The sequence below is a fragment of the Podarcis bocagei genome, assembly GCF_964188305.1.
Source record: "Podarcis bocagei genome assembly, chromosome: 4".
NCBI classification, from domain to species: domain Eukaryota; kingdom Metazoa; phylum Chordata; class Lepidosauria; order Squamata; family Lacertidae; genus Podarcis; species Podarcis bocagei.
Genome location: NC_138128.1, coordinates 65897850 through 65915548, shown reverse-complemented (window position 1 = coordinate 65915548; position 17699 = coordinate 65897850). Strand labels below are relative to the sequence as shown.

The 17699-nt window shown below is 40.9% G+C and overlaps 1 protein-coding gene and 1 long non-coding RNA gene across 9 annotated transcripts in view; one reads left to right on the top strand and one right to left on the bottom strand.

The window, feature by feature from the left end:
* Positions 1 to 56: 56 nt before the first annotated feature.
* CPEB3 (cytoplasmic polyadenylation element binding protein 3) overlaps positions 57 to 17699 on the top strand; it is a 70505-nt gene continuing 52862 nt past the window's right edge. For 3 of the 8 annotated variants that reach the window (XM_081192185.1, XM_081192183.1, XM_081192182.1), the window contains exons 1-2: positions 7620 to 7742; positions 7976 to 8868. In XM_081192185.1, the coding sequence (XP_081048311.1) occupies positions 7652 to 7742; positions 7976 to 8868 (984 nt within the window). In that variant the 5' untranslated portion in view covers positions 7620 to 7651. Of the gene's footprint in view, positions 196 to 5753; positions 5868 to 7618; positions 7743 to 7975; positions 8869 to 17699 lie in introns of those variants that run through there. The other 5 variants (XM_081192189.1, XM_081192188.1, XM_081192186.1 and 2 more) reach the window with 4 other exon arrangements.
* On the bottom strand, positions 2306 to 10224 carry LOC308586001. The gene is made up of 3 exons (XR_014007709.1): positions 10149 to 10224; positions 3619 to 3724; positions 2306 to 3323 (listed from the first exon to the last, which is right to left on the bottom strand). It is a non-coding gene; the product is annotated as an uncharacterized lncRNA (long non-coding RNA).

Sequence of the window (17699 nt, the reverse complement as noted above, 5' to 3'; positions counted from 1 at the left end):
TTTCCCTCCCCCTCCCAACCCCCTCGCCCTGCCGCCTTCTTCTTCTTCTAACGGCGCGCTCGCTCGCGACAGTTGCTCGTTGCCCTGCTCCTCCTCGCCCGCCGCCGCCGCTGCGTGAGAGCGCGGGCCGGCCGGGGTTGGGGTTTTGCCTTCGGCTGGGGGAGCGGCGAGATGGCTACGCTCGCTGAGGGAAAGGTCAGCACACACCTCGACGCTGTCAGTTCTTGCTCCTTGCTCCCCACCCTCCCTTCCTTCCTTGGGGAGGAGGAAACAGAGAGAGATGGGCGAGTGTTTCCACAACTCTCATTTCCCCCGCTCCCTGTGCGGAGACGGTGGTGGGTGAGGTGGGGTGGGGAGAGGTATTTTTCGGTTACATCATCACATTGAAGCTCCTTCGCCCCCCCTTTGCCTTGCCTTCCCCACTGGTACAGGTGCGCCTCCTTTGTCCCAGGGCATTCAGCGGGGGGGGGGCAACTCTCTCCCACCACCCCCCTCGTCACAGACGTCCTTTTGGGGCAAAGGGGTGGCTGGGCTGTGACTCCTTGACTGACTGTGCTCGCTTAAAGAACTTCATGTACAGTATACTTGTTTATTACCTTGATCTACTTAGCCTTTCCTCCAGGAGGCTTTTCCCTCTGCGCAAATGGTCCTTCCAGCTCCCTGCCCCACACTTTTATCCTTCAAACTCCCCTATTAGGTAGGTTAGGCTGAGAGGGGGGTGACTGACCCATGGTCACCAAGTGAGTTTCCCAGCTGAGGGGTTTCAACCCAACTCTTCACTGTACTAGCCAGAACCACTATAGAGAATAGCTACTTTTCTTGCCAAAAGATGACACAATTGCCGCTGCTGCCACCATCACCACCCTGCCACAAAAAAGGTCACCTGCCTCAACCAAAGGCAATAAGCAAATACGCTTTGAGTATGTGTTGCGAGTTGGTTAATAATATGCTTTTCATGAGTTTTGTGGCTTCTCAAAATCTTTTTTTATTGGGGAGGCTGTGGCTGTAATTGAAACCAACATTTTATTATGGCTGTGTTTCTCAACCTCAATTTCTGAGTCAACAGAAGTACCATTCAGGAGACTTTTCTCCTGGGAAGAGGGTGCTGGAGCTCGGAGGCATTTTTGTAAAAGATTATTGTTTGCGTACCAGTACAGTATTCATGTTGAGTAAAGGGGACAAACACCCAGGCTGTAAATTTATGTGAAAATGTTACAAATTTGAAGTACAGTGTAACTAAGTAACCTAACCAATTGGGGCCTACTTGCTATAATGTTCTGTAAAGTAGCCAAAGGAATGCTGCCACTTTTTGACCTTTTATCTTTTTCAATATTTTGATTAAACATGCAGACTAGCATATAGACAGTGATAACCAAGTACATAGATATGATATGGAAATAAGTAGCAACATGGTTCTCTTAGGGAGATTTAGTGAAATGGGAGTACATGCATCACTGTGGCTGGTCAGGTTAGTTAAGGCTGCAACTGCTGAACCAGCTGAAGCTGGTGAAAACATTCCTGGCACCTAATGTCACTTGGAGACTTTGTAACTAGCTCTTCAAGAAGAGTATGACCCCATCCAGAGTCAAATCTAAACATTCTAATTACTAGATTTTCCAAACCATGATATTTAAGAAAAACCTGGATTATTTTTTACTTTGTTAGCCCTCATCCATTCCAGTCCTGTAATCAGACTGGAACCTGCTGAGGGTGTTTCCACACTGGAATTAGAAAGTGAAAAAGTGGTAGAGCTATCCACATATTGATAATATTGCTGCTCAAACAACTGGATCACAAGACCATAATTTCAGACTCAACAAAACACTTCTGTGCAAAAATTGTCTTTTTGCTTCAAAATTGGTGCACTCTACAAATGTGAAAACTTAAAATTAGTCAGTTCCTAATAGCTCCTGTTGCTCTGTCCCAGATCCTGCCACCCTAGCAGTTTGAAAGCACGTCAAAGTGCAAGTAGATAAATAGGTACCACTCCGGCAGGAAGGTAAACGGCATTTCCGTGCACTGCTCTGGTTCGCCAGAAGCAGCTTAGTCATGCTGGCCACATGACCCAGAAGCTGTACGCCAGCTCCCATAACCAATAAAGCGAGATGAGTGCCGCAACCCTAGAGTCGTCCGTGACTGGACCTAACAGTCAGGGGTCCCTTTTCCTTTAATGTTTCTGTTTGGTTAATTTTATGAAAGGATTAAACTCCATTATGTTTCCCTGATAATTTATCTCCTATCAATTTTAATTTGTACATAGTAATTGATATTGGTTTTGCAATTGTTAAACATGGCAGAACTACAAAGTGGGATGCAATAATATTTATAACAATTTAGCTATTAGGGTTTGTAACAATTCTTAGTTATTTCTGTCTGCAGATTGGAGTTGCTTTGGGGGTCATGCTAGTGGTATACTTCTACAGAATGCTAGAAGTGTAACCTTCTGATACATTGTTTTGCTCTATTTAAAGCTGCCTGTTAAAATTCATTTGTTTTCCTATTAGCTGATAGTTTTGTATATTTTGAATATTAGCATGTAGCTTGCAGCATTGAGAATGAGTTGTTGTTGTTGGCGGCAGCAGCTGTCTGTCTCGAGAGGCAATAGAGTGTGCTTCCGGGGGTGAAATCAAACTGCTGCATAAGCAGCACCAAAGTGACCTCCTCGTGGCACAAGCCTGGGCTGCTGAGATGACAAGACCCCTCTCTCAGCCTTGTTGATGTGGTCCAAAGGAAAGTAGAGTAACACATTTGGCACAAGCTTAGCTGCAGGAGTTGTTGTAAGGAGGTGTAGAAAGCACCATCTAACCATCTTAGGGACTGCACTCCAGGTTTGTGTAGGGTTAACTCCTTGGCTTTTTCATCTTCCAAAGATGTCCCACAAGGCAGTGGGTACAGATTTTTCCTCAGAGTTTACTCTCAAACTACCCCCAACAGAGCATGATGTGTCCCCCAGTAGAGGTACCATCCCTCCCCTAATCCCCTCACACCCCAGAAGTTGTCCTCTTATACCAGGTTCAGACCATTTATATTTTCCCTTCCTCATCCATTTTTATGCAGACACCAGGGATTGATTCTGGAACCTTCTGAATACAGATTCAATCCCAGTGGTATCTCCAGAGAGTGCTGGGTATGTTCTGAGCCTGGAACCCTGGACAGCTGCTGCCAGTCAGTGTTGAAAATAAATGGTATACCTTTTGCCATAGTGATCAAGCAACAAAAAAGCTAGCCAGGGCGGATCCTGTCTGTTATTCCCTTGTCCTTTTTGTCCACTGTTCCAGAACTTGGAAGATAATTATGAAAAGACATAGTGGACCTCCTTTAACCTGAAAAAAGAGAAGGCATGCAAACAAGAGTTATTTCATTGCTGCTGACTTTCTTGGATGTTCTGTTCAGTGCAAAAATGATGCTGTGGTTGGGGCAATTAATGCTTTATTGTCTTAGGGTCTTGGCTTAAGCATGCCTTGGAGACAACCCCATCTTGGGGCGGGGATGGATACAAAGGCTGATTTCTGTTCACTTCTGCATAGTGGAGGCTGACCCATTGGGGCAATTGGGGCACTACCCTACCAACCCAAGTCTGCCCTTACTCAACCCCTATATAGCCATCTTCTTACTTACAACCAGTCAAGGGTGGCTCAGTCTGCCATTCACTTTGGTTCCTCCTACTGTTGGTCTTCTTGCATTCCACCCTACCAGACACGTTGGGCACCAGCCACCACTGCTCCTGCAGGCAGGGGAGAGGGGTGGATTAAAGGACCTAGGGGAGGAGTGGGCAGAAGCAGCTGCTACTATGTCTCTTGTTTGATCCCTACACATAAAAATAAACACCTGTTTTTCAGGTTACAGTCTGGCTCCCTATTATTATTTTTGTTCCAAAATAATATAATACAGAATGGTTTACAAATGAAGCAAGACTGACGTGGTTAGGCATGCCCTCTCCAGGAAAGGGGACATGTGGTATAGTAACCAAACTTGGTAAAAGGCATTTCTAGTCAACTGGCATGATCTGATAATTCAGAAGCAGCATGAAGGAATACCCTCTCGCTGTGATTCTGAATTTTCAGAAAGAGTGCAGCTGTATCCATGACAGGTTGTATTTGTAATCCTAGATCCTACAAACAGTTATTTCATCTTATCTGAATTAAGTTTGTTCATTGGCATCCAGCTTCTCACAGTTTCCAGGCACTAATTCAGGCTTTCCACTGCCTTCCTCAGATCAGAGGCAGATGGAAGATGATAGTTTGTATGGGAGAAAGGCCCGATTGTACTTTCTGGAATTGACATCTGAATAAACAATTGGCTGAAATCTAACATAGCCAAATCCAAACTTGTTTAAAAGCCCTGTATCTTATTAACAGTACATAATGCTACTTAAGCATAGTAATCTTTGGTATATGTCTTTCCAAGGTACTACTGTGAAGTAAAATGCTCATTGGTTGGTAATTGGGAAAACATGCAATTTTGTACATTTAACTTGGCTTATTAAAGTCACGCCATTCTATTATTATTCATAACACAGGAAGAGAGATAATTAAAGTGATTTATGATAATGCTGTACTTTGGTTAGTCAGACTAACCTGACAACCTTTGGGACTGTGGGGTTGGGAAGTAGGTATCTAAAGCACAGTACTGTAAAGGAATTCTGATACATGTGATGTGTTGAAAAACAAGGATTTCCATTTCTGCCACTTTTGTTGCAGGAATATATGTTACCCAAATTTATCCCTGCCCAAAAGCTATATGTGAATCCAAGGCATTTGACTAGGATATGCTTTAAGAATGAAGGGCATTATAATAACTTAAACAGTAAGACTATTTTGAAGAAACCAATATGAAACCTGCTTCCCATTAATAAGATGAAAATAAAACTTTGTGTCAATTGCCTTCCCCTTTTCAGCAGTGCAGTATACAGTGGTACCTCGGGTTAAGTACTTAATTTGTTCCGGAGGTCCGTTCTTAACTTGAAACTGTTCTTAACCTGAAGCACCACTTTAGCTAATGGGGCCTCCTGCTGCTGCTGCCGCGCCGCCGGAGCATGATTTCTGTTCTCATCCTGAAGCAAAGTTCTTAACCCAAGGTACTATTTCTGGGTTAGTGGAGTCCGTAACCTGAAGCGTATGTAACCCAAGGTACCACTGTACACACCTGAAGATGCTTAGGTGGAAGATGAGCATAACTGTTGTTTGATGTGATTGTGTGTATGTATGTACATAACACACACACACACACACACAAACACCCTGAACATGGGGGGGGGGTTGTATTTGCTTGTAATCTTCTTAGTGTTGTATGATGTGCACTGTTGGAGAAAGTACGGGATAGATTTTTTTATTTGATCTATTATGGCAACCAGGTGTTTTTGTGTTGTACTTTTTAAAATTGAAAAATACCCAATAATTAGCTAGTATTACAGTTGCTTACTTTGGATCACTATTACTCTGTTGGATCTTAATTTAGATGCGGCTCAAATCTCTCTCTAAAAAAATTATAAATAACATCTTGACCCAAATCTAAATTAAAATCAGAGTGACCCGTGCCTAATAAAATGCTTGGCTCCAAAGGTACCTGTTAAACCAGTTTTGCCTCCTGAGGAGTGATCGAGAGGCTTTCAGCCATGAGAGAGCTGCAAGCTCTTTCTGTTTTACAAACGTGCCTTGGTGCTTTGAGCACTCTTCTCCCAGCTTGCCTCTGTTCAAGGAAAGACTTCAATCCCCACAATTCCGCGGTTGCACATGCGTCTTCTGCTTACAGTTGTCAAAGTGCTCTTGCCAGAGCAATTTCTATTTGTCATATACCAAACCCGAAAGAAGGAAATAGACACACTGTCCCTTCCTTTTATTGATCTTTAAATACAGAATACTCAAAAGGTAACTGTTATCGGCGGCTAAGCGGGTTACTGCATGCAAACGAAGTATTATGGGAGTATTTGATTTTCATGTACAGTAGTTTAGACGGGCACAAATACACGGGGGGAAAGGGGGTGGAGGAAACAGGAGGCGCCGCATACCAGCCCAATGCTAGGTATTTAGCTGCCTATTTTTCCGAGTAATACCCAATTTGCCTCTCTTCAGTTTGCCTGCGTGCACGTAATGGTTAGGTATTGACCTTGACAAAGGGGTAGATCTGTAGTGAAATCGTACGTATAAGAAGCGATGGGGGAAATAATGCTAGCTAGTGTCTCAATATGAAGTTGATTAAAAATACCTTAAAATTGTTGTAGCACAGCTTATCTGCTATATTGGAAGCAATAGTTTTACTTTACTATTGGCTATTGTTTAAATGCTTTCCTAAACCGGCTGTTAAAACACAGGAGGAGAGCAATATATCTGATTGTCCCTCTTTGTATGAAATGTATTGTATTAATTTTTCTTCCTTTACTGTTGTGGTGACTTTGATCGGAGCGCAGCTAATGGAAAACTACACAAAGCCTTTTATATTATGGCTTGCTGCAGTGCTGCTTTAAAGGTTTCCCTGCACCCCCTACAACAGCAGCAAAGCTGCGTGCTACAGATGCGCTAGTTTGCTCCTTTTCGGATTAGGAATTTAGCTTAATACTCTCTTTATGCACTCCCTGCAAGGCATTATTTTTAGATTGTGTGCACAGATCAGCAATAAAATAAAATAAAAAATACTGCTTGAATATATTTCTTCTATGCCCATTAAAAATGTTGATGTTTTCACTTGATTACCTGTTATGAAGAAGGATTTTAAATTCAGGAATGTTTTGAATTTAGTGGTTATGAGAGAGGAAGTCACTACCTTCATATTTCTTCACACCCTTCTCAAAGCAACCCCTGTTTAAGTATTGGTTATTTTACTGATGCAGTTAAATAGCGTTGAGAGATACATTCGATTTTGAAGGTTGCAATATTATTTGAGAAAAGTATACAGTATTGTTAAAACAAGCCTGTTTAATTTATGAATTTGTTCAGCGTCTTTTCCAGACGGCCGTCTTTTGTTTGGCCTATTTAACTATTTGCTGTTCCTCTGATAGCGTTCTCATAGGTGCAGAGGTAGGGAATGCTCTTTAGTAACAATAGATAGAAGACAAAATGGTCATTATTACTATCTGGTGATTTATATTGGCAATATGAATTAATTAGTGTTTTATGCCTGTGCATGGAAAAATCTGCAGCAGGAGGATGCCTACAAGGAAGTGTTAACGCGTCTGAATACTTTCCCCAGTTTATGCGGGATTGAAGGCTTCAGTATTTTTTGCTCAAAGCAATTTAGTTCTTGGATTATTAAATGCCATATTTAACATGGGAGACAAAAGGACTATTAAAACAAAACTGTATCCCCTAGTTACGTGTAAGATGCCTCCCACCCCTTCAGTAGCTTAAAAAAAATACCGTTTGGCTTAGTTCTTTTCGTTTATTCAGGGCTTTAAAATCGTGGATCCTGAACTGTTTTTAATTATTTGGTTGAACCGGTTTGTTGATTAAGCGAAATGGGTATGCGGCTCCTTTAAAAAGTCTATTCATAGGAAAGGGGGTGGGGGAGAGTAAAGGCTGCTGTCTTTTTAACCTTGCTGAAGGACGCAGCAGTATTTATTGACGTATGCAAATAACAAGGAAGGAGGAGGGTGCACGGAAAAACAGGAACCAGAATCAGTTTCTCATTGCAGGGCGAGAGCTCTGAGTTCCGGTGTATGAGAAAGAGACGTGGCGAAATTGCTGTATATCTCTGCCCTATAAGCATACCTTTCCTTTACACTGAAGGGAACCAAGACATCAAAAAGGGTGAAACATCTTTAAATGTATTTTTAGAAGCGACGTGGAGCGATTACACTGATTCAAACTGTTACTCCTAAAGGGGTGGGGGTAGGGATTACGTATTAGTCGTGCCTTGCAACTTGCGGCAGCGTTACGCTCGCAGTGGCATTCTTGCAAGCAGCAGAGGCGAAGGCTAAAGCAGCCATATGAATGTTAACAGTCTGTCTTCTGGATTTTTTCCCTCCTTCCTCTCGTTTCAGCTGCGCAAACCATGCAGGATGATTTACTGATGGACAAAAGCAAAGCCCAGCCCCAGCAGCAGCGGCAGCAGCAGCAAGATCCAAACGCAGCAGAAGCCCCTTCTACGCCCATCACGTCAGAGACATCCAAACAGGAGGACAGCAGCCCAGTGACTAGCATCGGCTCAGCAGCTCCTGCCCAAAATAGCAAGGAAAAGATGCAGATGGAGTCCCCCATCTTGCCAGGCTTAAGTTTCCACCAGCCTCAGCAGGAACCTACAGCCGGCACCTCCTTGTCTCCCTCCTTCGGAAGCACCTGGTCTACTGGGACCACAAATGCAGTGGATGATAGCTTTTTCCAAGGGATTACCCCTGTCAATGGGACAATGCTTTTCCAGAATTTCCCTCACCATGTAAATCCAGTTTTTGGTGGCACTTTCTCCCCCCAGATTGGCCTAGCTCAGACTCAGCACCACCAACAGCAGCAGCAGCAAGCCCAGCAGCAGCAAAGGAGATCGCCAGTCAGCCCCAATCAAGCATCTTTTGCCCAGAGAAATGCTGCTTATAGCCATCAGCCCATCATGACCAGCAAACCTTCCTCCTCCTCAGCTTCCACCTCTTCTCCTTCCAGCTGGAATAACCACCAAAATGCCGCCTGGAGTACACCTTCCAATCCTTGGGGCGGGCTGCAAGCTGGCAGGGACCCTCGAAGGGCAGTAGGTGTGGGTGTGGGTGTAGGAGTGGGAGTTGGAGTGCCATCCCCACTTAATCCCATTTCACCTCTTAAGAAGCCCTTCTCTAGCAATGTCATTGCCCCACCAAAGTTTCCACGGGCTGCTCCCCTAACCCCAAAATCCTGGATGGAAGACAACGCCTTCAGGACTGACAATGGTAACAATCTGTTGCCTTTTCAGGTAATGTCTTTTATTTGAGTAAAGGGGAAGTGATATTTCAGTATTTGTCTCATAATATAATTCTATGTTACATCAAACACTGCTTTTGCCATTCTAGCACATGCCTGACTTCATTAGCTATTTTCACTGAAATAATTCAAGCTATATAGTAGCTGAGGGCACTCACATATGTTAAAAATCTCAAGTAAAAATTAGAGTCAGGTTGTGATTCAATATTCTTTGTTTCCCTTTAATTTTGACTTTAAGGATCAGAAATATTTGCTTCTTGATGCTCCCTTTCTTCCCACCCTTCTTCCTAGGTTGTATCATGTTCCAGTATTTTAACTGGTACAGTATTATTTATTTATTTTTAAATCTGAAATATAGGAACATTAATGGATCCATTAAAGTAGTTGGCTTCAAATTTGAAATTAAATGGCTGACTAAAACCGAGAACAGTTTAGGAATCTTGTTAATTACCTTCTGCATATTAAAGGGCCAAACCCTTTCTGCTTTAAAGGGCTTTACTTTATTAGTCCTGAGAAATGAGGTTCAGCAGGATTCGGTTTGCAAAATCAGGCAGATGAATGCAAATAAAATGCTGAAATTGCTGAAGTGTAATCATGATAATGTGTTTAGGGTGTGGGTTTGAAGGAGTTTTGGATGTGTGTTGACTTGAGTATCATTTGCTTTCAATAAGGAAATTTCTAATGGCAACATGCAAAATTAAGAAATACAGGGAACGTATTTGTGTGAATGAATTTCTTAAACTTCACTTTTATGCCTTATCAGAGGAAAGATACAATAGGACATGACCTTCACAACCATATTGCAATGGAGCCTATTTACTAGCTACATAAGCCCTGAAATATTTAAAGCAGCAGTGTCCTTCATTGGTTTTGTTATCTAAGATGTCAGGGCAGATCAATTGCAACAACTGAAACTGGGGAAAATAGAAGCTCTGAAATTTTAATGTAGAATGGAACTTGTCTTGGTGTTAAATGCCGCCTCAATTGAATAATTGGCACATGCACTTTACCTTGTATCCTGTATCAGGTTATGAAGATAGAAGCTTCTTTGTTTTATGTTGGTTGCCCCAAGTTGTTGCTTCTAAATGCATAAATTGGACTCTTAAAGGGCAGTGAAATCACTTTGTTTTCTGGTTTCAAAGGAACACTCTTTTAAAGTTACATTTTCCAATTCAGGCAATAAATTACAATAAACAGTTACTGCTGGGATTGATTTTAAAATCCAGTATATTCAGTAGCGCAGAATAAAATCTTTTAAGAATACCTGCTTACCTAGAGCTTTGAGGAAGCAGCGCTTTGCTGCATGGCAGTGGCGAGGTTCTGGGCCATCTTTCCTGCATGGCCATTGGGGGATGCCAGAGCCTCCGCTTCTGACTGCATGGTTTGGCACGAAGAGTCCTTTCCAATGGGCCAATCAGAGAGTGCTAGGTTGTGTCAGCAGCCTATCTTTAACCTGCTGATATCCTATAAATTGTGGCTGTACCTGGGGCCCCAGTTCTTCTGGGGGTTTCCCACCTTCTCACCCTGTGTATGTATGGACATGCTCAAATGTGATCAGGCAAGCCAGTGTGAAGACCTTGCTATGGAACACTTAGTTACTATTCTCAGAGCCATGAGACCAACCAGTAGGCAGGTTCCCATTGACCAACCAGTAGGCAGGTTGATTAATTCTGGATTCATACCCAATGCCTTTGCCTATGTCTATTTACATCTGTAATCAATAAAAAGTTGGGGTCTATTTCAACCCAATGCCATCCTGTATATTTTTTTACCATTTGTTTGGCCTCATACCGTGCTGCACACCTCCTGCTCTTGAGCATGCAGTGCTGCTTGCCTCCTTCCATTCAAATAAGAGGATTGGTTTCTGATTTCATTGTGCGGCTTAATTCTGTTAAAGGGAGAGTTGCTTAGTTCCTACTGGTTCTTCTGTGTGAAAGGAGCTGCAGGCTTCTTGCCAGTTGATATCTTAAAAGTCAAAGAGGTGGACAGACAGACTTCTCTTGAGACATTTATGTCTGCTAATTGTAGTCTATTATTGCATTCCATGAAGTAAGTGTAAAGTATAATTAGATGCTTCTGTGGTGCCTAATGACAAATATGGTAACCTATATATTGCTATATAGGTTACTACATTGACTTTCTGAAACATAGGTGTTAGACTGACATGCATGCCAAGTCACTTTTCCATTAAAACAATGAAGACAAGCTAACATATAGCATTTTCCTTCTAAATAATGAGTGACATCCAGTTGTGGCTGCCATGGAATGGACTTCCAGTGGTGCAACGGTATTTCCCCTTCCTTTCTTCTTACTTGTTACTCCCCCCGCCCCCTATTCGCCAGGAGTCCTCCAGAGCAGATTTGGGGAGAAAGTAGATAAGAAGGAAGTCCGTTCATTGGATGTTGCCCAATGTTTGCAGTACTCACATTCTAAACATTGATATATCTTGTGTTTATGTCAAGAGTAAAAGAAAATAAAAGTAATTTATAAAGTACATTTGATTCTGACTCAAAATAGATACATTGTACAGGTAATATTAATTTAATGTATTGGTTCTAAAATATGATCGAAACCTTCCTTTTCTTTAAATATCCTATAAAAGTAAAAGCCAACATAAGAATTTATTTATTTATTTTGTAAAAAGAAATATGATTTTTCAACTAAGAAATGGCTTACATTGATGAGGGATGGATTTACGACATGAGAATATTCTCTGAGGGGGGAGCCTAGTACTCATTCCATGGTTCATTTAGTAGGTATGTTAATAGTACAGACTTAACTTGTTTCATAGTTTGTGCTTCTGGAAGTTGGAGGCGGTGTGGCTTAATTTCCAACAGAATTCTTAGCATTGTCATCAAATGACAGTTCCAGATTTATTGGGGAGTATGCACTGATAGTTCCACTGTGTTCAGACTGGGCTATTATAAGTCAGACTTGTTTGGGGTTGCTTTTGAAAATGGTTCAGAAATTTCAACTTTACGAAACACAGCTGCCCAGTTGCTTGACAGGATCAGGCATTTGGAACATATAACACCTGTACTGTACTATATAATACTGCCTGCCAATTCATTTCAAGGCCTGTGCTGGGTTTTATTTTGAAATACTGTTGCTTTGTTTTTGCAATTCTAATTAAATAGCTTTCATCATTATGGTTGTTTTGAGCCATATTTGTATTAAGTTATTGTAAGCCATGTTGTGAAGGCTTTTTTTAAAGAGCAGCATATAAACTAACTCAGAATAAAGCTAATTTAAGTTTATAGTATGACTATGCCATCCATACACCTGGGAGCTTTACTAAATACTAAGTACACCAAATGGCACGATTATTATTTTAAACATATGTTGCCAAGTATTTTCCCATAAAAAACAATTGGGCAAATTTGTCACACCTTTTGCTATTTGGTGTTGTTTGAAAATGTTTTCATTTTGTAGCTTTAACTTGGCATGTTTACTTTAAATGATGTTGCGACTAGATAAGGTGGCAGTTCTAAAATTACATATACATTGCAAAAACTCTTTAGCTGCCTAAATTTAAATATTACATTTAACTTACCCTGTATGAACTATGAAAACATAAAGATGCTTGTTAATACCTAGGTGAGGGTGATGATCTTAAAGGAAGACTTTGTTTTTCATCACCATCAATACATGCTTTGCAAATGGTCTCAAGAAGAATTTAAAGAATGTGGGGTGACGTACTGAAAAATTGTGGTTATTCAGTCATATTCAGAATTTGTTATCTTTTTATGAGAATCCCACAATCTGCATGTGGCAGATTTCAGTCTTCAAGGCACACAGATGAAAGGCAAATAAGGGGTCCTTGCTGGAAAAAGGTTTTGAATCCTGCCTTTTTTGTATGATGTCCTATTTAGAATTGGTGCTTCAGAATATACAAAATATTATTTGATAGTGTCAGCTGCAAGCACTGAGAAGGAACCTCATTTCTCTACCTTTCCCAAATAATTTGTTTGTAGTAGCTGACTGCTTCTCTAAATGAAAGTCAAGCTGCTGTTCCCAATTATTACCTTATTTAGATGTTGCAGTATTGACATAATTAAGTATCCCATTTTGCTCAAATATTATGTATTAGAGGGCAACATTTCTTGTAATGCTTCTGCTCTTGAGTTACAGCCAGGATATCCAGAGCCTTAGATTTTTTTGATTAATCTTATAGTTGGAGATCATTTAAAATATGTGTGGCTACTTTAGTGTCATTTTCATTACTTCTGCATATATCTTTGAAAAATATGCAGTAAGTTTCTAAACTTTTGAATGCCCATCATGCCTCTTGGATTAGGTCCATAGGGGAATAGTTCTGAAATCCTGAGTATACACAACAGAGTATGCCACAACAGATGTGAGCTGGAACTAAATTTCAGTATTGTTGACTACAGACTCTTAATGCTAAGAGTGTATATTTAAGAATTTAAAAATATTTTGTATTATGATTTATGTACTTTGAGGAATTAATGCTGTGCAGCTCTATCCTAGACGATGTTAGTATTATGCCATATGTTGCTCTAAAAATACCTTGCTTATCAAACAAAAAAGAGAGCAAGCAAACACAATATCTTGGCTACCATTTGCTACTGAGCAGCTTGGTTCAGCAGGAACTCTACACATGTCCTGGCACTAAAACTATTTTGCTTTCACACTGTGTGTGTAATATATTCTAACCTTTTTTTAAAAAAACCTGGCTAGTGTTTGAAAGTAATAAGAGAGCTATCAGTTGTTTTAAATTCAGTATAGTGTGGAACAGTGGACTTAGATCCAGATTCAAATTGCTGCTCAGCTGCAAAGCTTACTAGCTGAGCTTGGGCAGTCATTGTCTCTTAACCTAACCTACCCCACAGGTAATAAAGTGAGAACATCACGTGTGTTGCCCTGAGCTCCTAGATGAGAGGAATCAAAATGTACAGCCAGGCCTATCATTTTGGCTTTTAAACAGTCCTTGAAAACCTATTTATTCCAATTTGCTTTTATTTTGGGGGGAAACAATCTGAGATCTTGGGCTGCTTTTCTGATTTATTGCTGTTGGTTTAAAATTCTGTTTTTACTAATGGTTTAATTAGTTGTATCAGCTATAGGGCTGGACTCTGAGTTGGTTTTAACTGCTGAAATCATTGTATTTTATGAGAGCTGTATATTTTAATGTAAACTGCCTTGGGGGGCTTTTTTCTTGAAAGGTGACCTAGGAATATTTAACAAAAAATATTAATAAAAAATAAATGTGATAATTATATTATTGTTACTTGTTACAGATACAAAGCAATATTCTGGGTTCCTTCAAGCTACAGTTGATTATTACTTATTAGGAAAAGGAAGTTAAATGTTTAGGATGATGGCTTTAACACCCCTTATACAATAGTTCTGTTGCTTCTTGATAATATAGTAGCAGATGCTGTTGAAGTAGTCATCATATGGAAAAATGGTGGATGGGTGGGTTAGAGTGCTGGTTGAATAATTTTTCATGTTGCTTAAACTGAAACATAAAATTAATTCCATGCTAATTTCCACAGTTCATTTGTTGTTGAGACTAGAATATTAATTGATGCAGCAGCTTTTAAAATGACTAAAACTGATGATTTAATAAGTACATTTAAATATAAAAATAAAGAATTGGATGCAGCTTTTAGAGAACACTACTAGTTTTGAGAGAGATTTTAAATACAGGCAGTGGCCATTTTGCACGTGTTTTATTGGCACACAACCTCTGATGCACACCCTGTTTTTGACCCTAGAACAGGGCGGGCTTATTTGCACTCTGCCAATTCATGTGATAACCCAGCATGCAATCCCTGCACAAATGAGGAGTTGCCTGTAATATTAATATGACCCTTGGTACAGATGTGTATCTTAAAATGCTATGGCATAATAATAAGCCCTGTTCTGATGTCAAAGGCTAGTAATGTGGCTTGTGCATTAGTTCTAAAGCCAGAAATAAACTGGTTATCATACCATACAATACTGTATTGTATCCAATCCCAGTTTGAACAATATGTGCCAGCTGACTTCCAGTTAAGATGGTGATCTGAGGAGCAGTGATTCCACAAACTCCAGACCTAATTTTTAGCCAAAGATATCCTGCAATGGAATTGTTTTTTCTCTTTTCCCGTAGCTTATAATTTTTATTTTGTCCTTTTGCTGTACATAATCAACTTCACTTGGAGTAATTTATTGTATGTGGGGTTGTTTCCTTTGTGCTTGTGGCTATGCTGTGAAAAGAGCCTAAGAAACTGGTGGACTCACAGCACATGCTGAGGAACACACCTGAAGTTGAGCCTTTAGTTGCTTCAAGTTCCACTGAAGAGATTATGGATCTTAAAAAAATTATCTGAATGAATGTGACATCTATCAAATCTTCAATTCTGATGCTGCACACTTCAGCACATCAGATTTAATAACATATGGTCACCACTGGGTATTGCCTTTCAGATGTGCAAGGCCGGGAAGATGAGACTGTATTCCCCCTTTATATCCTTAGAGTGGAGAATTCAGCTTTACATGCTAAATAGTTGGAGTTGGTGGGTAGGTCTCATAGTAACAAATTAAGAATTATGGGGGTGAGGGAGAGATTGGTGCAGAGGGAACCCTATGTTTTTGTGGCAACCCTGCTAACAGTTACTGGATTTCTTGAATGGTTCTATCTTACGGTAGATAGAATGTGCAAAGCACAGCCCAGTCCCCGTCCCCCCCAGGAAGAGAATATGTCAATATTTTAAGATATCTAATCAAATAGGATTTGTTGCGGAGTGCATGTGAGAAGTGGGTGATGAAGTGGGGGCCAAATGTGGATGAGATAGTTTGTTTCTGGATTATGTGAAGGAGGTTTTTGAGGCCTGGCAGACTTTTTCCAATGTGAAGTACATGGCCCAGGAGTGTGACATTACCTTCTTTATTATATTTCCTGCTATTTTCTGTATGTGCATCAATGGGCAAGTCAGAATTTCTATGAACCAGCGGTGCTGAAGGACTTTCTGCTTACGCTTGATCTTCCACTGGAAAATCCTGTACTGTACAGGAATAACTTTCTGTGCAGGCCTGGCCTTTAGTTGCTGTCCAGCTGCCTTATTCTACCCAGGTTGATTACATCAGCTGTCTTCTGCTGAGAAACACTGTAGACCTCGTTCCTGCAAACTTAACTATAACCTAGGTTTAACAGTTCCTGAAGTTGTCTGTGACTATGGACTTCCTCATTTTGAACACAGGCATTGCATGGACGATAATTCTGTTTGTTAGATTTAAGTTTGTTTTGGATCACCATGTTGTCTCCCTCTTTTTCTTTAGTGTGAAATAACACATTCTGGCAATCCCCATTGATCTTCTGGTTTCCCCTTCCTTCTCCTTCATATACACAGCAACACATTAGCTTTATTTTAGTTATATTATACTGTTTTGTTTTACCCTGTGTTACTGTTATAACATAGGAGAGAGGAGTTGTTGGGCTTTTACTTAGCACACCGTGTAGCTCTTTGACAATCCTGCTATCCCTGTTAATAAGCAGGCTCTTGGAAAAGAATCATTTATTGGTTGTGAAGGGCCATACCTCAGTGGTATAGCATTTGCCTTGCATGTGGAAGGTCCCAAGTTTAGCCTCCATCATTAAGGAGGTCTGCTATGCATGATGCTAGAATTGGTCCTTTAGCATTGCAGCACCTACCTTTTGGAACTCCCTCCTATTATATATCAGACAAGTGCATTGTCCAGTGTCCTTCTAAGCCTTTTAAAGTGGACACTTGTATCCCTGTTGGTATCTGTTGGATTTGAACTGATTTGGATATGTGTTGTAGCTTTACATTGTTTTTATATTTCTATAATTATTCCAAAGTTGTTTTATACTGGTGCTCAGCAGTGACTTGTGAGGATGTCACATGCCCTCCCTTTTTTGTTTCTTTTCATGGGAAACTGTATTTATGTTACCTAGGGTCTTCCATGAGAAGCATGCTCTTGGGTATGTTTGCATAAAAATTGGGGACAGAATGGTTCTTTGGAAAAAATGGGCTGAAGAGGGACTGCCTAGCTTAGACTGGCTGGTGATCCAAGATCACAAATCCCCGGGCATGATTGCCCCAGTGTAACACTCAAGACCTACAACTTATTCCTTCAGGGCATTGCTAGGCAAAACCATATTAGGTGCAACTGAGCTGAGGGGACAGAGGGACAGAGACCTGGAATATTCCATGCTTGAAAGGCAATGGAAAGTTGTATAAGGTTGTGCTCCATGGGCCAAGCAAAACTTGTTTTATAGGCATGTTGGATTTACCACTGCCTTTTCCATAAGCATATATGTCACCTGTAAATGTGTGTTGGCACTGTGGAATATAATAGGCAACACTGAAAAACACAGTCTTGTCCTGTCCTGTGATGGTGCTATTTTGGTCACAGGTTATCATTCTTTTTAATCTGCTCTTGGGAAAACCTCTAAAATTTTCAGGTGCTGGTCTCATACTCAATTATATCCCAGCACTGTAGAATCTGACCAGGAGCAATGCAGTTGGGTTCTTTGTCCCCTTTTGGTGGCCAAAAGTATTCTAAGGAATTCACCACAGCCACAATCATTAAGTGATCACAAGACTTGTCAACTCTTGCCTAGCTTGAAAAAGTGACCTTTGGCAGTAGTAACAGATACACAAGCACACATACATTTGGTCTTCATATACAGTGGTACCCCGCAAGACGAACGCCTCGCAAGACGGAAAACCCGCTAGACGAAAGGGTTTTCCGTTTTGGAGGCGCTTCGCAAAACGAATTTCCCTATGGGCTTGCTTCGCAAGACGACAGCCCATAGGGAAATCTCCGGGACAGCGGGGAAGCGCAGCGCGT